Genomic DNA, 21,131 nt, shown 5'->3' on the forward strand with positions numbered 1-21,131 from the left:
TACTGTTCTCGGCCATTCTTGGTGTCTTGGTGTCTTGGGGAGCAGAAAAAAAAAAAGCCAAGAGTCCAAGAACCGGAGAACCAAAGAACCAAAGAACCTTTTTTATATTCGTTCGTTGGACCCTGCTATACATTTCAAGGTTGTCTTGGCATCTGCTGCTGCTGCTGCTGCTGGCATATACCATATATGTATGACTGCGTGTATATATGGCTGTGTGCTTCTTTCATTAACCACTCTGGGCAACAACAACGCAACATCAGTCAACAGAACTTCAAACGAAGTCACTCGTCTGCGCATGCGCGAAGGTGGAGCTCAACATGAAGATGGAGATGAAGCCGAGGATGGAGCAGCAGGTGGGCAGGAGGAGGCGGAATGGGATGGGTTGGGATGGGATGGGATGGGGGAAGGGTCTTGGCCAGGGGCCCCTTCTGGATCTTCTGGTTAATGTGAGCTCGCTGTTGTCGTGGTACGTCTACGTCGCAACTCCATCTCCATCCCATCCCATCCCATCTTCATCTTCATCCAATTGTTGAACGACACCGACCGACACACATAAAACTTGATGTGATGCGTCTGCGTCTGCGTCTCGGAGTCCTCTTTAAATTAAGAAAGATGATTTGCAGATTTGAATGCAGACACGGACATGGACACGGGCAGCGTGATGTAAGCCCACCGAGGAATTTATTTATTCTTTGGCCGCTGGCCTTTGTGAAGCGTAGAGTGCAATAAAATTCCACGGCTCACACTTGAGTTTTATAGCCCTAGCAGTTAATTTACTATTATTGGCTTTCATCTTCGTTTCGACTAAGCCAAATAAATCCCCCAGACTGGTTTATGATCTGTGCTTAGGCCATGGTCAAGCTCGAAAGCGAGCCGTTATGAGATATAATAGTAGTTATTTCGGAGATGGTTCTTAGGATTAAAATCTATTATTGGAGATTTTACTGTTTCACCAATGATGGTAAAAGGAACTTAAGAGCCAATCATTTTGGGGGTTTTTCCATGGAAGTGGTTTGAGTTTTACTAACACATCGAGTATGATTGACAGTCCATTCAACTTGGCCAACTTAGTTCTTAGAACCTAGCCTGAAACTCCATCTAAGCCCATCAAAGATTTAAGCCATCTCCATTGTTAAATACTACCAATTTATTTACTTATTACGTTTATTAATCAAGAGTTTCCTTTTTTGTGGTGGTTGTCATACAATTAAAGCATACAATACATATATAATTATATATAGATTAATGTCTTAGCTCCGTTAATCTCTCGCTGGATCGTTAATTTCAGCGGGGTCATCCGGTGGCCACCAGGTCCTCAGAGAGAAGCGTCATTTTCGGACATGTCCGGCCGGCTCTCGAAAATGGCCATTCCTCAGTGGAACCCGGTGGTCCCCGTGGGAAGACCCCCAGACCCAAACACACACACATCTTAGGCTAGTGGCTAGTGTCCGCGAGGACATGCCTAGTTGTTGGCCGCCAGTGGCTTGCCCAGGACACGCATGGCATTGGAGTAGTCCGAGTCGATCTGCGGGATGATCTGCTGCTCGTTGGGCCGCAGGGTCCGTATCAGATCGTTGAGCGACAGGGAGGATTGCGGGGTCAGCTCCTCCTTGGGCTGCAGCTCCTGGGAGCTGGCCATCTTCTGGAAGTCCTGGGCGATCTGCTTGATGCGCTCCTCGATGGCGGCAGCCGGGGATTCGGTGGAGCTGGGCAGGGCCAGTGGCAGGGGCAGTGGTTCGCTGGCCTCAACGGGAGCCACCTGCGACTCGTTCTCCGCCTCGGTTTCGCCCTCAGCCTCCAGCTCGTGCTCCCCATCCGCCTCCGAGTCGTGCTGCGAACTCTCGTTTTCCTCCGCCGCCGGAGCAGCTGGTGCGACATCCGAATCCGAATCCGTATCCGCACCCGAATCATGATCCTGGTGCTGCAACTGCTGCTGCACCTCCTCAATGGAGTGCATCTCGGGGTGCAGTTCGTTGTCGCTCAGGGGGAACACGTGCTCCTTGATGTCGCCATCGCTGTCGTTGCCCAACTCGCGGGCATGGTCTCCAAAGTTGTCGCCCTCGTGCTCCTCCTCGCCCTCGCCCTCCGCCTCGTGGTCGTCGTGCTCCTCGGCCTCCACATCCGCCTCCTGGTCCTCCACGTCCACATCGGCGGCATCGGTGTCGGGCAGCGAGCGGTCGTGGTTCAGCTTGAAGGACATGAAGGATGGCTGCTGCTGGGAGCTGGAGTCATCGATCAGGCGGTGGCCCACGGCTGGCGAGGACTTGGCCTTGGCGGCGGTGTACATGGCGCCACTGGTGGACATCAGCAGGGGCAGTGGCGTGGTGGTGGCGGCCACATGCAGGTTCATCAGGGAGGCGGGGGTCCTTGGGGTGGTGGAGGTGATGGGACGTCTGTGTTTTTGGAGATGGGAAAGACAGAAGCAAAATAACGAGATAGGTTCAATTTAAGTTCTGTGTGATTCCTGGGCGGTTCGGGGGCGTGGTTAGTGCGAAAGTTGCTTAGCCTAAAGTTAGTTAGTTGAACACAATTCATCATGACAACATCAACAACAACGACAGCAACGAGGGCGATACAACATCTAAGGAAGCTAAGCCCCAAACCACCAAACAAAATACGTTTTTTGGCGCTCATTTGGAATAGAACACAAAAGTCAATGCAATCCCAAGGGAGTTGGTGAAATCGGATACCATAATATTGGCATTTCTAACTTGAAATCTTTATAACAGCATGTAATATTGTTTTGTTTCTCTACTAATATGTTTCGAACATTTTAAGGATATTTTCGAAAAGATTCTTTTGAAACTGTATGATTATGTTTTGAAAATAGCTTTTCCTTGAGTTTTGTTTAAGTGTTGCATTTGAAACAGTATCAGAGATTGCATTAACTTTCTTTGTTTTGGTCATCCCATTGGCGTCTACAAGGTAATGTTCTTTTTGTCGACATTTGTAGATCTTAAAAATTTCAATCGGGATTGAAACCAATTTTTACGGCTTGGTTTATAGAACTTGGAGTGGCGTTAGTAAGAAGTCGCATTAGTCTTTAGATGTACATATGCAAATAGGTTGTGTGTGTAAATATGGTAGATTGGTTACGATTTGGGGTTTAGCTCACCTATTTGTTCATTCTTTTTGCAAATTCTGTTTTGGGAATCGAAATCGGATTCGCACTCTGTCAATGTGTGTGTGGGTGTGTATGTGTGAGTGTGTGTGTTTGTGGTCAACTAAAGTACTTGTGTTTAATCACATTATCCTTGCGTAATCTCTTGATCTGGGTTCTGTTCGAGTTTTAGTTCATATCTGGTATAAATACGTGTGTTTTTTTACTTAATTAGGGACATTTGTTTAATTGCCACTGGAGGGCAGCTCGTATAGCGAATTAATTAACGTTAATTATAGCATAATTTGTTTATTGCATTATCAATATTCTTAGTTCCTCCTCCAATCAGTGCTCTTAATATCTGTTCGATTTGCGTGTGGTTGTGTGGAGTTGTGGAGTTGTGTGGAGTGGCTCCGCGGTCAAGTGTCCTTACCCCTGCGCCGACGAGACGGGGATGCTGCCGTAGTTGTAGTAGTAGCAGCGGGTCTGCTCGCAGATGAAGTCCTTCACGGCCGAGCAGTCCTCGGGCATCCACTTGAGCGTGGGCTGCTTCAGGATCACGCATCCCTTCTCGGCGCCACTGCTGCTGTAGATTGGATTACGGGGAGAAAAAGGATATCGATGTAGATGGGTATAGTTCGGAGGCCAGAGGACACAGAGAAATAATCACATTGGCAGATTGCACTGTCTCTATAATAGTAGAGTGTAGAGTCATCTTTTATGACTAGACATTATAAACATATCTTTCAATATATGTATTTCGAGACAGCATAATAAGTATACAAAAAGAAACTATATATATATATTTTTTTTTTTTGTAAGTTCATTATGGCAGTTAAACTGTACAATTGAACTAGGAATATCAAATACTAAACAAATAAATTCTATCGTAAACATTTCCTGTTAGATTCTGTCTACCTTTTTTATGGCCAAAGATAAGCTAGATCTGTTCCAAATTGATTTCTTCTCTGTGTACTATTTGTTCAGGACTACTTACCTGTCGCGAGCGGTGCGCTGGGGAGAGGTGTTGCTATTATGATCGACGGGATCGAGCAGACCGGCCTGAATGGCGTCCGCCGAGTTCTCGAAGAAGTCGAAGGTGGCGTTGAACGGCAGACCAGTGCTCATCCATAGGAACATGCCCGTGCCCAGGCGATTGCCGGAGGTCCAGAAATCGTAGTTGCCGTAACCGGCGTTCTTCAGATACGTGGTCATCGACTCGGCCTTCTCCTTCGTCTCAAAGGAGGCCAGTTGCAGGCCCAGGGAACGGCAGTACTGGTAGGCCAGGAAGTAGTTGAGCTCCGGGGAATAGGGATTCATTCGGCTGATGAAGTACTGCACTCCGTCCAGGTGGATCGTCGTGATGCGTTGACCTGATGCAATAACAGAAAATGTTTAAAGTTCATGAACCAATTCTATACTTTTTTCTGGTAAAACCGAAGATGAGCAAACTATTAGCCAAGTTCACAATAGGTGAACGAACCCACCTATATTTGTGGATTCCGAACGCAATTGGAATCGCAATGCGTAACCGAGACAGCGAAAACGGTAACGGTTTCAACTGCGGACATCGCATGCGTAATCGCAGAAACATCATTAAATGGGATTACCAAAAAAGTGGCTAGCCATCGTTTTCGGCCCCACTCCATAAAAACGAAGAACAAAACTTTGGACCCCCTAAATTGGACGCGTGATTCATGATGATGATGATGATGACCAGGAGCATTTATGCGGTCCCTGACCTCTGGTAGCTAATTACACGAAATCCGAAATGGGGAATCAAGGTGCTGATGACATTAATTAGCCCGCTGGTCAGCCCGAAATGGAGACGAAGAGAAGAATCTTATGTAATCGCTGACCCGAGAAGTAAAGTAAAGCGAAGAGAAGTCTGCGATGCTGGAAACAATGCAAGATGACAGTGACTTTGAGTTTGGATTCGGGTTCGGGTTCGGGATCGGGGCAACAGGTAGCCGAGGGACAAAGATCTTGGCCCTCTCGAAAAGTATCTGTGTACACAAAACCATGTGTGTGTGTGTTGGCCCTTACAAAGCGGCTCAAAAGATAAACACAAATACCAGTACTTTGTTTTCCCACTGACTCAACGAACCCTCTTGGACACTTGGCCATTTATGGCACTTGTCGTGGATGGACATTGGATATGGGATATGGGATATGGAACATATAGGCAGGGGCCTAGACATCAAGAGAGTTTCAGTGTTTGAGCACACACACATCACCCAGTGTGTACTCTGCTCGTATATGAAATTATTTCCGGCGATTTAAATGCAAGACACACACGAAGCCAAGTCAAAGTCTTTGCCCGATCAGACTGATGATAGACGAGTCGTGGCGAAGATTTATGAATGAAAAGATTTCGGGGGAATTTATTATGCGACTGACGAGCTGAGATTTCCATCTGCCTAATAAGAATAATGACCACGCCATGATGGGGAGAAGAAATTCTTAAATTTCATTTTAATGGGGCAATTTTAGATTGGAGCTCAGGGGATCAGATTCAATTCAATCATTAATTCCCCCAAATGAATCCAGCTCGACGGCGAAACTAAATCGGATTCGAAGTGGAAGATAGTTCTCGCCACTTAGCCAGAAGATAACGAGCCCCGTTCCACTTGCAGTTAATTTGACACTGACTCTGGACGTGAATTCGACTTGGAGACCAAGATCGGGATCGGGATCGGGATCGGTATTGGGATAGGAATCGGGATAGGAATCGGGATCGGGACAGGTAACCCCATAATTGGGCAACACAGAGCAGAACCAGAGAACCGAAGAACCCAAGTTCCCTGCAGCTCTCGAGCACCATAATTTCCGAAGGTAATTACGCTTGGCCAGCGATAGATCGCGAATCTAGCACGTCTCTAATGATGCAGTCAAAGTCAATGGTAGTGTTTGCCGGGACTCTGATGGGGACGCTGATGCCATTGCCGGAGGATGCGGCTAAGTCTAGTTATTTGTTGGCACCTAACATCCCTCCGGCCAGTTAGCAGTCAAATCATTATAATGGAGATGGCGACTGGGATAAGCAGAGGGAAATTGATAAAAAGCCTGTTCGGTGGAATCGGGAACGGGAACGGTAACAATTCTGGTGGGTAATCGATGAGAGGAGAACTGAAGACCGGAGAATCGATGCAAAACACCGAGCAGGCTTAATGACTGCGACTCTGATTCGAAAATAATGATGGGAATGCAACGTTCGGTTCGCCGGAATCTCTTTCTTTCCTCGTTTTTCAGGCTTGGCTTGGCTGGATAATTTTTTGCAGTTCTGTGGAACTTCTTTTGTTTACTTGTTAAATGGGAGAGGGTTGAAGTAATAACAGAGGTTTCTTGGAGATTGAATTATCATTGATGGACAGAGGTAAGCCGCCAATTAGCAAGGCATTTAGAGAAACGGCGGACAAAAACTTAATTATTCCATCTTTTCAAGTTCTGAGAACAAGCTTAATTTGGTTGGCTTTTAAACAAGGTCTGCTCTTATACAAATAGTCTAAATGTTGTATGTCTTTTTCTAAGATTCTTTGCAATTAAAAGAACACTTTAAACTAAAAATAAAGAAATTGGAGTTCTTTGTTTATTAGTTACTTAGAAAATTTAATGTCATTATATTTGAACAAATACAGGGATTTTAATTAATTAAATTAAGAATTCAAGCCAAACTCTAATACCTGAATTAACATTTATAATAATGTCTAGGAGTTTTCCAATAAATATCCGAATAGTAATGTCCGAAAATGTTGAACGGCTTTTTTAAAACTTGTAACTTATGCATAATTCTCTTGAAAACTTTAAAGAACATAACAAAACTTTTATTAACAAAGGTTTCGTCTCGAAAATCCTAGTGAGAACTTCATTAAAATCCCTTTCAAGTAGGCATCCTTTTAATAGAACACCCAAACAAATAAAATTAACCAAAAGTCTTGTAAACACTTAGAAAATCATTTTCAGGACCGACAAAATTTAAAATTGGGAATTCCTGCAGGGTAATCAATCAAATTCAGTGAGTTTACTAACCTGCAGCGCATGCCAAGAGGCTCAGCAGGCAGAAGAGAACGATTTTGGCCATCTTTCCTTCGGTTTGTTCGATTGTTGGGAGCGCGGAGCACTTTCTGATTGCCACTGGCGACGATCGGGGAATACGAATGGGATTCGCGCGTTCGAGGTGGCTCTAAAAGAGAGTCTGGAGTTTGGAGTTTGGAGTTCAGCACTTCACGTCGCGTTCACTGCAAGCCTTCGTCGTCGACTGATCGCTCAACTGATCAGGCCAATATCACGCAGCCGCGAATGTCCGCCAAGAAGTCGGGAATCGGGAATGGAATGGAATGGGAAGCCAAGAAGCCGAAGAAGCCAAGAACAACAACGATCAGACTCGCTGCTTCCAGAACGTCAACGATTCCAGTTCCAGTTTCCTCTTCCAGGTACACTCACACTTAAACAAGCAGATACGGATACAGATACAGATTTGGAGGCAGCGACTTGTGTGTTAATCCTTGGATCCCGAAATTGGAATTGGTAATTGGAAGTTTTAGATCCGCCGAGCTTCTGTTCTGGCCAAGTTAGCGCTGGTAAATGTCGGCTGGTGCCGAAAGCAGTTAGCTTAAGAAGGAAATCGCTGGCTGGAAACGGGAAAAGACCGTGGTAAAGAAAAGAAAAGAAAGAAGAAATAGCCGAATCGGACAGAACCAACTATTTGCTTATTTCATGGATGTGATTGGAAATTGGCCTCGCTCTGCGTGCGTGTGTGTGTGTGCGTGTGTGTGAGTTCTTCCTGTTGGCCGTGGTGTGTGTGAGCCAAAGTCAGTGCTAGACAAAGAGCGCAATAAACCAAAGGCACACAAAAGCGGGCCCAAACCGAAATATCAATGCACGGAGAGAAATTCGATAAAACAATTTTAAGATACAAATTATTTGATTTCAAGTTTTAATTTAGATGTAATCCCAAAACCATATTTATATTTAATTAATCTACAAAAGGTTACAGCGTTGCTAAGATGAAAACAAGTTTGGGTAATTTGAAATCACTTTAAAAAGCAGTCTTAAAGCATGTTTCCGCACTTAATACTTATTGTGACATACTTTACTTGGTCTTAAATCGATATGGTATCTAACAGATACAATGTAGAGTTATTGGAATCTCAATAACAAAAATGATTGTAATAAACTTTATTTAGATTTTGTTTTACTAGATACTGGTAGTCTTCGCTTTACAATAAAATTATTTCCATACTGCGAGGTAGACCCTACTGCCTTTTAAAAATAAAACAAGTTGGGGAAGCCCGAGTTTACGAGTTGTATTCAATAGATACAACGGGTTGGGAAACTTTGAGATAGGTACATAGCTGGTTTTTTTCCCAGTGCCTACTAACACCTATAAACTCACTGCACGTAGCCGTCATCATTCCAATGGGAGTCGGAGCCGCGGCCGACTGCGCTGCCGACGTCGGCGTCCTCGGAGTCATCGCAGTCCATTGTTAGTTTTATTCTTTCTCCCACAACGACGCTTTGGTTTTAGGTTCTTTCTGCTGCTCTTTCCTCGTCTTCGCTACAGTCTTACCTGAAGGGCTCGCTGCACGTTCTTACCCCCTCCCCCTCCCTGCGGCCGAAGCCCCCTATGCAGACCCACCCCCACTGCCCCGCTTCCACTTCCATGAACCCAACGCAATGTGGTTCCATTTCCATTAATTTGGTACGCTATCGCGACGAAGAGTCGCCCGTGGAACTCGCCGCTTTCTGCGGTTTTCAGTTTTCAGTTGGCTCTTTTACTTATTTTTGCTGGAAGCGTGAAATGTAATAATGATCTTCTGCTTTGCATTTTGACAATTTTTCTTTTTTCTGCGGGTGCCAGCCACAAAACACGAACTTACACTCCCTCTTTTTTCCACCTCCGTCCACCGAAAAATATGATAAATGTGTGCATGTGTAATTAAAGGCATCTTCTTGGCTTCTCCCTCTCTGTTTTAGGCTTCTGGCTTGGAGCTTTATAATTAACCTTAGAACTTGGTGAAGGATAAATATTGGTTTAATGATTATTAATAACCGAAAGTTTTAAGTGGATTAGAAGAAATTGGCCACCAATTAGAAACGTAGGACTGAAATAGAGGACTTTACACCGGGAAAAACTAGATTTAGCATCTTACTTTTATAAAATTATTTAAGATCAGATATTTTAAATCAATGATTTAAGGACAGATATTTATCTTAATATTGATTGAACAAATTGCACGTTATTACTGACAATACTTTATTATTTAAACGACTCATAATCTTTTTATTTTTGACACCAACTGTTATTGTGCCATTATGTAGGTATCGATAATTTATCCCTGCTTCAACGGCTTGTGGAGAACTCCCTTTATCACTTGTATTTAATTCAGGCTTAATTCTAGCTTCACCAATAGTTAATCCCATTGGTCACATCGCTCGATCGACGGTCGCAGGCTATAATTATGTACGCGTTGGCGAAGTGATTAACAGTCATGGGAAATGAATTGGCCGCAATTTCCCAGTTGGACGGTGGAGGATGTGGAGGTTGCTGGATCGGTGGTTTGGGTGGTGCAGCTAAAAACCTGTGCGTGCCCATTGCAATCGAAAATTCTATCGCAAGTACAACGCACCAAGATTTTGGCCCTTCGTTTGGGCTGGCTTTTTATTGGTAAAACTGCCGCCGGGTGGACGTCGACTTTGACTGCGACAGCGACGCACAGTGGAGCTTAATGTGACCGACGCGGCTGCTAGTCGGACTCCTTGCAATCTGGATTTTCCATAAGGATGCGGCGGAAAAGGGGGAGGGGGTGGGGCGGCTGTTGGATGGCCTTCGCCTTTAACAGCATTCATCCATCTATACTCGCGGCTGAGGCTGCTTCTTCTTAGCTTGATCTTTTGATCCTCACCATTTGTATTTGTGTGTGGTGTTGCACTGGGAAAAAAATACATTTGTGCCTTAATTCGGTAAAGTTTTCAATCAATTTTAAATATTACATAAATTTCTCTTCCTACTATCTCATTAAAATTATCTAAGTGTAATAAATAATAAGTGTCAGGATAATGTATCCTTAAAATGAGATAGGCTATTCAGGCTATATATATTTTGAATTTGATTTTACTTGTGAAACATTTCAAACAATCTCTGCGTGGTTTTTTCCTGTGTATGGGTGTTACTGGCGTCGTCGCTGTCGTCTTCTTCTTCTTATTCTGGCCGCCTCCCCCTACTCTTCCTCTTCCTGCCCCACCTCCTGTTCCCATTTCATTGCTAGTTGCTGTTCTTGTTCCTGTTGCTTGTTGTTTTTCGTCTAAAAATAAACTCGGCACCAGATTGAGGAATTTAATTCGCCTTTTGGTAGAAATCCTCGACTTTGGTTTTTGCCAACGGACTTTGGTTGCCTCTTTGGCTTTCCCCCTCCTTCCTTCCCTCTCCTTTCGTCCTCTTTGCTCTGCTTTGCCCCTGTGTGCGTGAGTGTGTGCGTGTTGCTCCTGTGTATCCACATCCATTTTGGCGTCAAGTTTAGCGATGATGCTGATGATGACGACATGGACAAGGCATCTAGCTTAAAGTGTACAGAAAGAAATAGAGATAAAGGAGGATCCAATTTTATATCAATAAAAAAACAAAAAAGTTATTAAGCTGTGACTTAGATGCATTACAATGTAGTTTATTTAACTAGCTTTCTGAGATAACCATCTGAATTTGAAAGAATCTTACAAGCTTAACCATGATAATGTTTTGAAAAATGGAGACATGCATATCGACATTTTTTTCTGTGTAGAAGAGCAACCAGGAGTTGGAGCACTAATACACACTTTTTCCGCTTGGGATCAAAGGATTAATGTGAATCGGGTTTCGCGGCCTGAGAAATGACACTGAGATATTCTTTTGAGGCGGACTTCGCACATTTCCACTTGCCTGCGTTCTAATTAGAATATCTTTGTGATCGGATGGCCCGAGTGGCATTGGGTGAGTGTCCTTGGCGGTACGAAGGTCATCAGCATTTGGATCGGGGGTCACATTGAACACACACATTCACACACACTTGGCACAACTGTCGTGAGGGCCCAGCCCACAAAATAGCAGGAACATGATCAGCAAACCGATCAGGACCCATCCAATCCACTCCCCTCCACTCCAATCCAATCCGATCCGATCCTAGTCCAACCCATCCTATCCCATCCGTTCATGCATAAATTCATGTCCGATTCCCACTCCCCCTTTCGACTGCCATGAGTCATGTGCATTTATAATAAACTTATTAAAATATGCACAAATGAATGCCAGGTTTTCAATAAATGTTTTCCAGGTCTTTCGTATGCGAAATTATAGAGCAGATGGGGCGTATAAGACTAAGATAAGCTGACGTGAACAAGTTCAAGTTGAAAGAATTCCAAAACTAAACGTTTTTAAGCTTTAAAAATATGTTTATAAAATAGATGAATGCAGTTAATGTCGACTAATACTAATGTGTTCAAAAAGAAATTAAATATGGTTTCACATGATCTTCTAATTTTCCAAGCAAACTGCCGTTTTTATTGCTTTTAAATCATTGTTTGGACCAAAGAAAGGGGAAAACATGGTAACCCAATGATCCTCCCACCTCCTAGCAATTGGCCTTCTTCGTCTGATTCTTGCCCGTTCGCCTTGACCATAACCATATCAACGGTAAATAATTTCGATCACAGCGCAATGAAGCTGAAACGAAACGAGAAACGAAACCAAATGAGCACTGGCCGGAGGATGGAGGATGGAGGCTTGGATTTGGATGGGGCTAAGATGGCGATGGCTAACTGGCAATCAAAGCGGATGAGGAAGAATTGGGGACAACGAAGAGGACCATGGAGGAGGAGCTGCTCTTCCTTCGGCTGTTGCTTCACGTCATTTCAGATTCCATGTCAAAAGGTGAAGCCAATTCAACGTTTCTGGCGAACTGGGCAACAAAATCACGACCGAAAAAAGCACAACAACAGGAATAACTGGCAACAATGGCAACCTAACCGCATCAACACGAAACTCACATCTCGGGGGGACTTCGGCGCGGGTTCTCGGATGATTTCCACTAATTTGTGAGTCGCGCAACTCATTGACCCATGCATGATCTGCTTCCACTTCCATTTCCCCAACACACAGCGATTCCCATGTCTCAATTCGATATAGAACAGATGCCAGATACCCGGATCGCTGGTAATGCCCGAACAAATGGCGCGCGATCTTCTCCTATTCTCATGTCGCTAATACGGCCATTAGACCTAAACGGTTGGAGCTTGAACTTAAAGAGTGGGTAGAGGAGTGGGTACGAGCAATGAGCAGGAAACCAAGAAGCATTCTTAATGAAGGGAATCGAATAGAAATGAAATGAAAGAAAGACGGAAGTAGACTTTTATGTGCAGACACACCGCCCGGCCAAAAGATTATGGCCAAGTTAGAACGGGCAGTGAGTGGGGTTCATTTGCGAAATTGAAATGCCACTGCCAACCTTCATGCGGGAGTGGATGTGGATGTGGGTGTGGATGGGTTCAAGAACCTCTCTGAGCCATGACTAACTGAATGACTGATAGCCGAGTACCAGGTGCCGACTGTAGCGTGGTGCCGCGCAAAGTGCCCGATTCTGCACTTGACCGCTGTCCGAACCCCAGACGCGGTATATGGGGCCACATAATTACATGCCAGCTCCCGCTGACCCGCCCCTTTTCCCACCCCTCCACCACCTTCCACCCACAGAGAGAAAAGACTGGGAAAGTTCCGCTCATGTTTAATGCCTAACTTTTCCGTAAGAACCCCTACACCACAGCCCTTCTACCAACTTAAATGTCTTTTATGTCAATCAAAGAAAGGGCGTCTATTGTTAATTAAACATCCATTACAAAATCACAGCAATATTACGTTTTTAAAATAGCAAAACCTTTAAAAACACCTGCAAACAAAATAAATGGATATTAATAACTACTCTTTTGATGATCAATAAATAACATTGCTAATTTTAAGATCACTTAAATAAAAATATAAACCATTTTGCACAAACTAGTTTATTCTATTGAAAAATCTTTACAGGATAATCAAGAGATGAAATGTTAGCAATGGTAATACGTAACTTACAATTCTTATGTATACAAAAGTTCTTGAAACAATAATCTATTATTTTCCCTCAGTGCACTCATTTCTGTGGCCAAATGCCGACAGCAGATTGTGTTTGTGTCGCCTACGATCGAGTTGGGCATGGATGTGGATGTGGATGCGGATGTGGATGCAATGTGTGTGCATATCCATGATGTGTATGTGCTTCTCACGACAGCAGCAGCCTGGAGCTGGAGCTGGAGCTGGAGATGGAGCTGGAGCTGGCTGTGAAGCTGGAACACGCCGCCAGTAGCAGACATTGGGGCCAAAGCCAAAGCCAAAGCCAAAGCTAAAGCCAATGGCCAACGGCGAACGGCTGGAGCCCGAGGGGAATCGAGGGGAAACGGCGATGCAGGGGCGGCAAACACGAGCTTGATGACTATTATGTGGGCAGAGGTCGGCGGGGTCGGTGCGCCGTGAACTTCTCATGAAAAGCCTAACCATGGGGAATTTAATAGTGCTTAGCACCAGCAGAAGACAGCCGAGAACGAGACCAGAAGCCCGGAGACTCTAGACCAGAGACCAAGAGACCAGAGCCCCAAGACCGAGATACCGATACAGATACAAATGCCGATTGGTAGCCTTCATTTGGCAGGCAATTACGGAAAGCCACAGAAGTGGAGTCATGCTGGTAGCACCTGGCCATATGATCAGTCAAAGTCAGAAATGCTGTTGGGCGATGGCACGATTAGTCTTTGAAAACTTAAATTGTGTTTGTCTAAAATGTATAAACAATACTAATATCAGGACTATTCAGGATTCCTATTGGTGAATCCTCTTGATTGTAATCTGAACACAGAGCACCCTAAGATTGATCCTTCTGGATCACATATATTTAAATAAAATCTATAGAGAATTAAACCCCAAAACTTAATTGGAATTCACGAAATTCTAAAGCTCGCAAGCTAATCGCTCAAAATAATCAAATCTCTGTTGTCAAGACTAACTAACATGTACAAGTATGATCTCAGGCACTTTTGTTTGTATAGAAAAGGTCACTGCTCAGAACACACTTAATCGCTGATCTGTGTTCTGAGCGATTGCTCAGTGAGAAAAACAGAAAGCGAATGTTAATGATAATGATGCCCCATGGAGAGGCAGGTCGTTTTCTTTTCCATTTCGCATTTACTCGAAGACACGGTGACGAAAGTACAAAAAGGTGAGTAGCAGGAGGGGTTCAATCAGCAAGTTGCAACTCGAGTTGGACAGGTGCTTCTCCTGCGGCATTTGGCGGTCCTCCCGTTCCGGATAGACGACCTTGTGCTCCTGCAGATATCGGATGAGCGCCATGCGGTCAAGGATGGTCAGATTTTGGACTTCCGGGCGCTTGGTATCGATGAAACTGTATCCCTCGCCGCCGTTCAACAGAAAGGAGGTGAGTATCACGCCGTAATATTTATCGGTCTCAACGTTCTCGTAGTGGGGAATCTGGCAGGCGGAGCACAGGGCCTTGATCTCGGTGATCCTTTCGCCGTTCGGTCGACTGTGGTTGAACTTGAGCCGAAGTCCCGAAACCTGAAGGAAGGCACCGGTCACCTGCTTGCTCCGCAATTGGGCCGAGTGCTCCAACGCCTTCATCAGCTGGTTGCCACTGATCCGAGTGTAGAACATATCGTGGCTAAACGGAAGTACACTCACCACATCAGCCTCGGTGATGACTCCCGTTTCCCCGGGATCGATGGATGCTCTAATGGCTAGGATTCGTTTAGGGAAGATTTATCACGAACCAAGATACAATCACTCACCTCCTGCATTAATGATCCCTATGGGGGCATCTGTCCAGGAACTTCTGTCCGTCATGGTTTCCAGCACCCGGGCATAAACAAAGCTATCTGCAATTAAGTTACCAAAGTTGCACTCCCCAAAGCCGCAGCTTTTTCTATCGCCATTCAAATAGACCGAGGTTGTGCCCACCACATGGCGCTCCATATCGTCGATCACCTCGCGATACTTAGCCAGAAAATTCTGCACATCTTTTCTGGGCTGAAAGTGGTTGTCCAATAAAATGGGTTTTCCCTTGAAACTCAGCAGATTACCACCTTTGTCGAACTGAAAAACAGAGAGGGATTGGGAAGTTAGAACCGATTTAGATGCGAGTACCATACTTCTAGCGAAAGGTTTCCCATATATTTGGTATAAGCGTAGGCCTGGACAACAGGAACCCTCCGACCATCAGGCTTGACCACTATTGTAGGATAGGGACCTTCTGGAACATCATTACTCGGAGCTTTGCCGGTGTACAGAAAAGTGTGCGACTGACCACCCACTACTACGTCCACATCTGGACAACGCTTGGCAATCTCCCTATCCTTTTCATAGCCCGAATGACCCAAGGCAATGATTATATTGATTCCCAGTTCCAGCAGCTTCTTGGTCTCTATGCTAAAAGAAGGGGAGTTGTGTGTTTGGGGTGAATTAAATTAAATATAATATATATTCTTTCTTACTTTATAGCGGACACCTCTTGCTTGTATATCACGTTGTTGGGCTGAGTACGCTCCTTGGTATCCGTTCTTATATAACCCACAATGCCGATCCTACGATTACCCTTCTTTATAACCGTAGATTTCACTAGTTTATTTTTCTCCGCAAGTTTGGGTTCCCTCTTCAAGTTTATATTGCAACTGACCACCGGGAAATTAATAATATCTAAAAATTCGGCCAGGGCAGCAGTTCCATCATCGAGCTCGTGAACTCCCAGGGTCTGCGGGTTGTTCTTTAGCTAAATAACTCGAGATTAATTAAATATCTACCATGGCATCGGGAGCCAACATATTTAGCATTTGGGCCACCATCTTGCCACGATAAACCGAAAACCAAGGAGTACCCTGGAAAGAATCGCCGCCGTTTAGATAAAGAACAGGAGCAGTTCCCGACCTCCTGGCTTCCTCAACCCTTAAACAAAGAACATGAAAAAAGTATCATAAGGATCATGCATTGAAGACACTGATCTTGGGGCAACATACACACTGGCCACGCGTCCAAATCCCCCGAAGCAGAGTCCCTTCTCATCGTCGCCAGACTTGCATTTTCCACGTTTTATCGAAATGGGGTCATACCACGAGTGCATGTCATTGGTGTGTAGTAGGGTCAACTTGAATCCACTGATCCAGTCCAGAAAAGTCAGGATCAACAAAAGGTCAACAGTCCGCTGCTTAAACATTTCTCTTAAATTCAAAAAGTATAGCCAAATGTGTAAGGTAAGTAATAAAAAAAAATTCAGATCTGTCTGGAAATGCCTACTTTTGGGATTGCTGAGAGATCAGTCTTGGGTTACCCTAAAACTATGCTTCACTCTGTTCAGTTTGGTGGTTGGTTGTAAGCAAACATCCAATTCCCTTTATGTAAAACTGTGAGTTGAAATATTTTTATACCCTTGCAGAGGGTATTATAATTTCAGTCAAAAGTTTGCAACGCAGTGATGGAGACATTTCCGACCCTATAAAGTACATATATTCTTGATCAGCATCACCAGGAGAGTCGATCTAGCCATGTCGGGTCTGTCTGTTTTATTTTTGGCCAATCAATCCGACCTACCAAATTTCATAAGGATCGGCCTATATCCTATAGCCGCCATATAACTAATTGATCGGAAATGCCATAACTTTGGTGTTTGTAAAGTTAGAAAGCGAAAAGAAACCATGTAATTTATTTTTATATCAAATTGCAATCAAATTGGGCTGATAGCAAGTGATTCCAGGAAAATAAAATAAAATTATTTCATGGTTTATTTAACTGGAATCACTTGTTATCAGTTATGGTTTCCCTTTTTGCTTTTATGAAAACCTATTCTTCCCAAATATTCGCTAAATTTAATCTCGAATTTTTTATGAAAGCGAAAAGGAACCATATTTTTATGTCAAACTACAATCAAATTGGTCGGATAACAAGTGATTCCAGTAAAATAAAATAGTTTTATAGATTCTGCACGCTTGGCTGAGCAAAAGTATTTAAAAATAGCATTTTTTACAAAAATATGTTTGTCCCCGATTTATGTTAAAACGCCTGTTTTAAGAGGTGGGCAAACGATTTTTTTATTCTTACTTGTTAGGAGATGGGCAAACATGGTCATATTTGTAGGCAAATATGTTAAAAAAAAAAATTTGAAAAAGTCTACTTTAATGTTTTTGAAAAAGTTCGAAAATTTTCAAGGATTCCATATTTTTAAAACTAACGGTTTGCAAACAAAAAAAAGTGGGCAAAAATGGGCCAATGATTGAGCTATTCATATTTCAAAAAATCGATTTTAGTCGACCAAATTCTTTGAGCTCATAGTTTTGTAATAACTGCAAGGGTATATAATTCCTTTCTTGTAATTATTTATTTTAAATTACTATATATTAAACTGAAAAACGTTTAAAATACAAATTTATTGTTATTTATTAAAACTTCGAGGTAAATTAAGTGTGGCACTTTGGCTTTTATAGACAAATATTAAAGGTCGAATACTACATCTAAGGATTCAAAACTGGACACCTTAAAAGTTGGTCTATGATCTAACTTTAGTTAAGGCTTTTAATCAGGAGGGAGGAGATAACCAGCAGAACTGCCGAGCCCATTAGTCCACTGGCTGAATTGATCAAAACGATGCGACCCTCGATCTCGGGATAAACATACTCCCGTTGCTTCAGATATTGGAGAACCGCTTCCCTATCGTTATTCTTCATGCGCTGTGGGTGGTGGGCTGGATCTTTGATTATATGACCATCGCCACCGCCCAACAAGAACTCTCCCACAACAACGTTGTAGACGGCGGTATCATTCAGATCGCTGTAGGTGGGAACTTGGCAGGCGGCACATCGAACCTGCACGGAGACCACACGGTGACCCTCTGGCTTGCTGGGATTGAGGACCACATGGATGCCGGACACCTGCAGGAAGCCGCCGTCCGAGTCCTTGCCCCTCAAGGAGGCTCCGTGCTCCAGAGCTCGTCGCAGAGACTTTCCCGTCATGGGCACCATAAAGAGAGCATTTCCCCAGGGCAGAACGGAGAGGAGGTCGTTTTCGGTGATGGAGCCATCTGATCGCTTCTCAATGGAGCTACGAATGCCTGAAGAATACACGAAGCGTTATGCTCTTTCATACAACTGAGTATTTACCGCCTACCTCCTCCCTGCATTAAGCAAATGGCAGCATCCGTCCAGAAATCACCACCCTGCTCCTCCGTAAGCCGACTGAACACCATGGCATCGGCCACCAGGTTGCCCAGGTTACACTCCTCTGCCCGGCAAACCGTCTTGCGTCCCTCCAGATAAACCTTGGAGTGCCCAACGACCGACTTCTCCAGACTAGTGACATTCGGACGGTAGACCTCCAGCAGATCCAGGAGATCCTGCTCCTGACCCACTGAGGCGTTTAGCAGGATGGGAGCACCATCCCATTTAATGAGGTTGCCTTCGGCATCAAACTGGAAATGCGAATTTAATAGGGGTTAGCAAAGAGATTGCAATGAAATGTAGTGTAAAATCATATAGTATCACTTTTCACATATTATATATGTATTTGTAAAATTTCCTTTCCCCTTTTAATTAGAAATAATTTGACACTACACAAAAAAACGAAAAAAAAAAAAAAATTATAACAAAATGTGTGACATAGTCCTTACCTGCACATGAAGTTTTCCCAGGTATTTAGTATAGGCATAGGCCTGCACCACCGGAACCTCCTTGCCACTCCTTTGTTTGACCATCGTCGGATAGGGTCCTTCGATGCCTTCTGCATCCGGCTGGGCGCCGGAGTGGAGGAAGGTGTTCGTATGACCACCAATCACGATGTCCACATCCGGACAGTTCTGGGCTATCTCGCGGTCCTTCAAATAACCCGAATGACCCAAGGCAATGATGATTTTGATGCCCTGGGCTTTTAATTTCTTGGCCTCAGCACTAAGTGAAAATAAATATTTGGGATTAGCTCAAGTTGATTGAGGTGATTCAGCCACTCACTTGATGGACTCCACCTCTTCGTTGAACTCAACACCGTTAACAACAGTAAGTTTTTTGGTGTCTGGGGTCAAGTAACCAATGATTCCTATCCTCGTGCCATTGGCCTCCAGAATGGCGGAGTGGGCCAGGTGCTTGGTGGCCTTCAGTTGGGGAACCTGGCTCAGATCGAGGTTGCAGGCCAATACAGGGAAGTTGACCTCGTTAAGGAAGGGTATCAGACCCTCGACTTTTTCATCAAATTCGTGGTTGCCCAGGGACTTTAAATGAAAGACAAGTTTTGGATATTTTTCCAGAGAAATAAGGGAGAGTAGACCTACCACAGCATCGGGTTGTAATTTGTTGAGGAAAGCACTGGCGATCTTGTCCTTAAAGATAGTAAACCAAGCGGTTCCGGTGTAGGTGTCACCAGCATTTAGATACAGTACGGAAGTTCCACCCTCCTTCGCCTCCTTTCGATACTTCCGAACCCTGAAATAGTGGATCTCATTTAATTAGGAGTTACTTTTTTTGGTTTTTCTGACTTACTCGTAGGCCACCCTCGCGAATCCTCCATAGCATTTATTCGAATTTGCATCCTCCGGAGAGCAAGTGCCACTATTCACACTCGTCTGCTCGAATCGGGCGTGCATATCATTATTGTGCAGGATGATGAACTCGGTGGCCACTTTGGGATGGGTTGGAGTAGGATTGGCATGCACCAAGTGCACCAAAAGGATCGTGAAGATCTGGGGAAGCCAGCAAGACCGCATCTTTAATTCAACTGCAGATGACAGTTGAAATATCAATTAGCTTTGGAATAACTCATCCATAAACATTTGATTAATCTATTGCAACTATCTTTATGAACGCCTAGAGTTTTTCATTCCTTTACGACAGAAATAAAAAACGTTTAAGCACAACGAACTCATTATCTTGAATAAGTACTTTATTCCAAGCTTTACGTAGTGTCGGGTATTTGTCAGTCGGAATAGCGACTGTCTGAACTAAAAAGATACAACAATTACTCAAATGACAAACAAAACTTCATGTTCGGTTTCGAGTTTTCCCTAGCATCAGCAGAAATAAATAATAGTTACGAGTGAAAAATTATCTTTCCATATACGGCAACACAGAATTCAATGCACAAACAATTGCGAAAAAAACAATATATTTCACTCAAGCGTTGTGTTGCTCCCATTTAAACCTAATTAATTATAAAGTAAATATCACTTGAGCTCTGAGTCGTCAAAAAAACCCCCCAGCAATAAAACATTTCGCGGAGCTCGTTAAATATCAGTTCGATCTGGAGGGCAAAACCAAATTTTGGGATGATCATCTTGATGGTTTCGAAAAACCGCATGTGCAGTTTGCCAGAAAAACAACTAACTGCAAGAATTTTGATAAAGAAAACAATCTGGATAGTAGCAATCATCGCCTGTTTCTTGTAATATTTTCACACACAAGAGTTTTGGTTGCCGAAAACTGCAATTGCCAAAAATGGCTTAACTCAAAAATAATTATTAATATAATAAATGAAATCAACTCAAAAGTATTCCGAAAATTGGCGAATATATATAAAAAGCTAACATTGAACTTTGAATGTATGTGTACAAAAAAAGAAAACCAATTTTGAAAATTGGACGTTTTAATGCAAATTGTGCTATTTAAAAATAACATTAATAAATTACACCGCAAATAAGAACCTTTTTCTGAATCGTGATTCGGGGAATCACTTAGTATAATTATTGATGTCGGCTATGTAAAGTTTCTATATAATAATTCCAACCACAACTTTCCTCCGGCCACAATTAAAAGTAAATTTTATCAACACTTGTGACACCTTTTCGTTCCACTAAAAGCTAGTTATTGCTACCAACGAACAGCAATAAATGTTAATTGTGTTGTGCAATTCACAGAACTGAAATCAAGATCAGTTCCAGTTGCACAGCAGTTTTTGCACAGGAAATTAAAACAACCTTTGCCACCGATGTCTATA

At 43.6% G+C, this 21,131-nt stretch overlaps 2 protein-coding genes across 5 annotated transcripts; both read right to left on the reverse strand.

Annotated features, from left to right (window-relative positions):
- Positions 1–1,127: 1,127 nt before the first annotated feature.
- LOC108039644 (protein starmaker) lies at positions 1,128–8,004 on the reverse strand. Of its 4 annotated transcripts, none has more exons than XM_017116707.2 (4): positions 7,130–8,004; positions 4,098–4,473; positions 3,534–3,683; positions 1,128–2,393 (listed from the first exon to the last, which is right to left on the reverse strand). In XM_017116707.2, exons 1-4 carry the CDS (start codon positions 7,179–7,181, stop codon positions 1,463–1,465), a joined length of 1,509 nt encoding a protein of 502 aa, XP_016972196.1. In that variant the 5' UTR covers positions 7,182–8,004; the 3' UTR covers positions 1,128–1,462. The 4 variants fall into 4 exon arrangements, with proteins under 4 accessions (XP_016972196.1, XP_016972195.1, XP_016972197.1 ...); XM_017116706.2 differs by having other exon boundaries at positions 3,534–3,686; positions 7,130–7,997; XM_017116709.2 differs by lacking the exon at positions 1,128–2,393 and having other exon boundaries at positions 3,121–3,683; positions 7,130–7,797.
- Positions 8,005–14,325: 6,321 nt separating this feature from the next.
- On the reverse strand, positions 14,326–21,131 carry LOC108039622. Its single transcript, XM_017116675.2, has 13 exons — positions 20,839–21,131; positions 19,682–19,916; positions 19,474–19,624; positions 19,157–19,413; positions 18,820–19,096; positions 18,321–18,621; positions 17,726–18,264; positions 16,181–16,443; positions 15,968–16,109; positions 15,662–15,918; positions 15,320–15,596; positions 14,960–15,263; positions 14,326–14,908 (listed from the first exon to the last, which is right to left on the reverse strand). Exons 2-13 carry the CDS (start codon positions 19,903–19,905, stop codon positions 14,340–14,342), a joined length of 3,561 nt encoding a protein of 1,186 aa, XP_016972164.2. The 5' UTR covers positions 19,906–19,916; positions 20,839–21,131; the 3' UTR covers positions 14,326–14,339.

The sequence above is a fragment of the Drosophila rhopaloa genome, unplaced genomic scaffold (genome assembly GCF_018152115.1).
Source record: "Drosophila rhopaloa isolate 14029-0021.01 unplaced genomic scaffold, ASM1815211v1 contig_115, whole genome shotgun sequence".
NCBI lineage: Eukaryota > Metazoa > Arthropoda > Insecta > Diptera > Drosophilidae > Drosophila > Drosophila rhopaloa.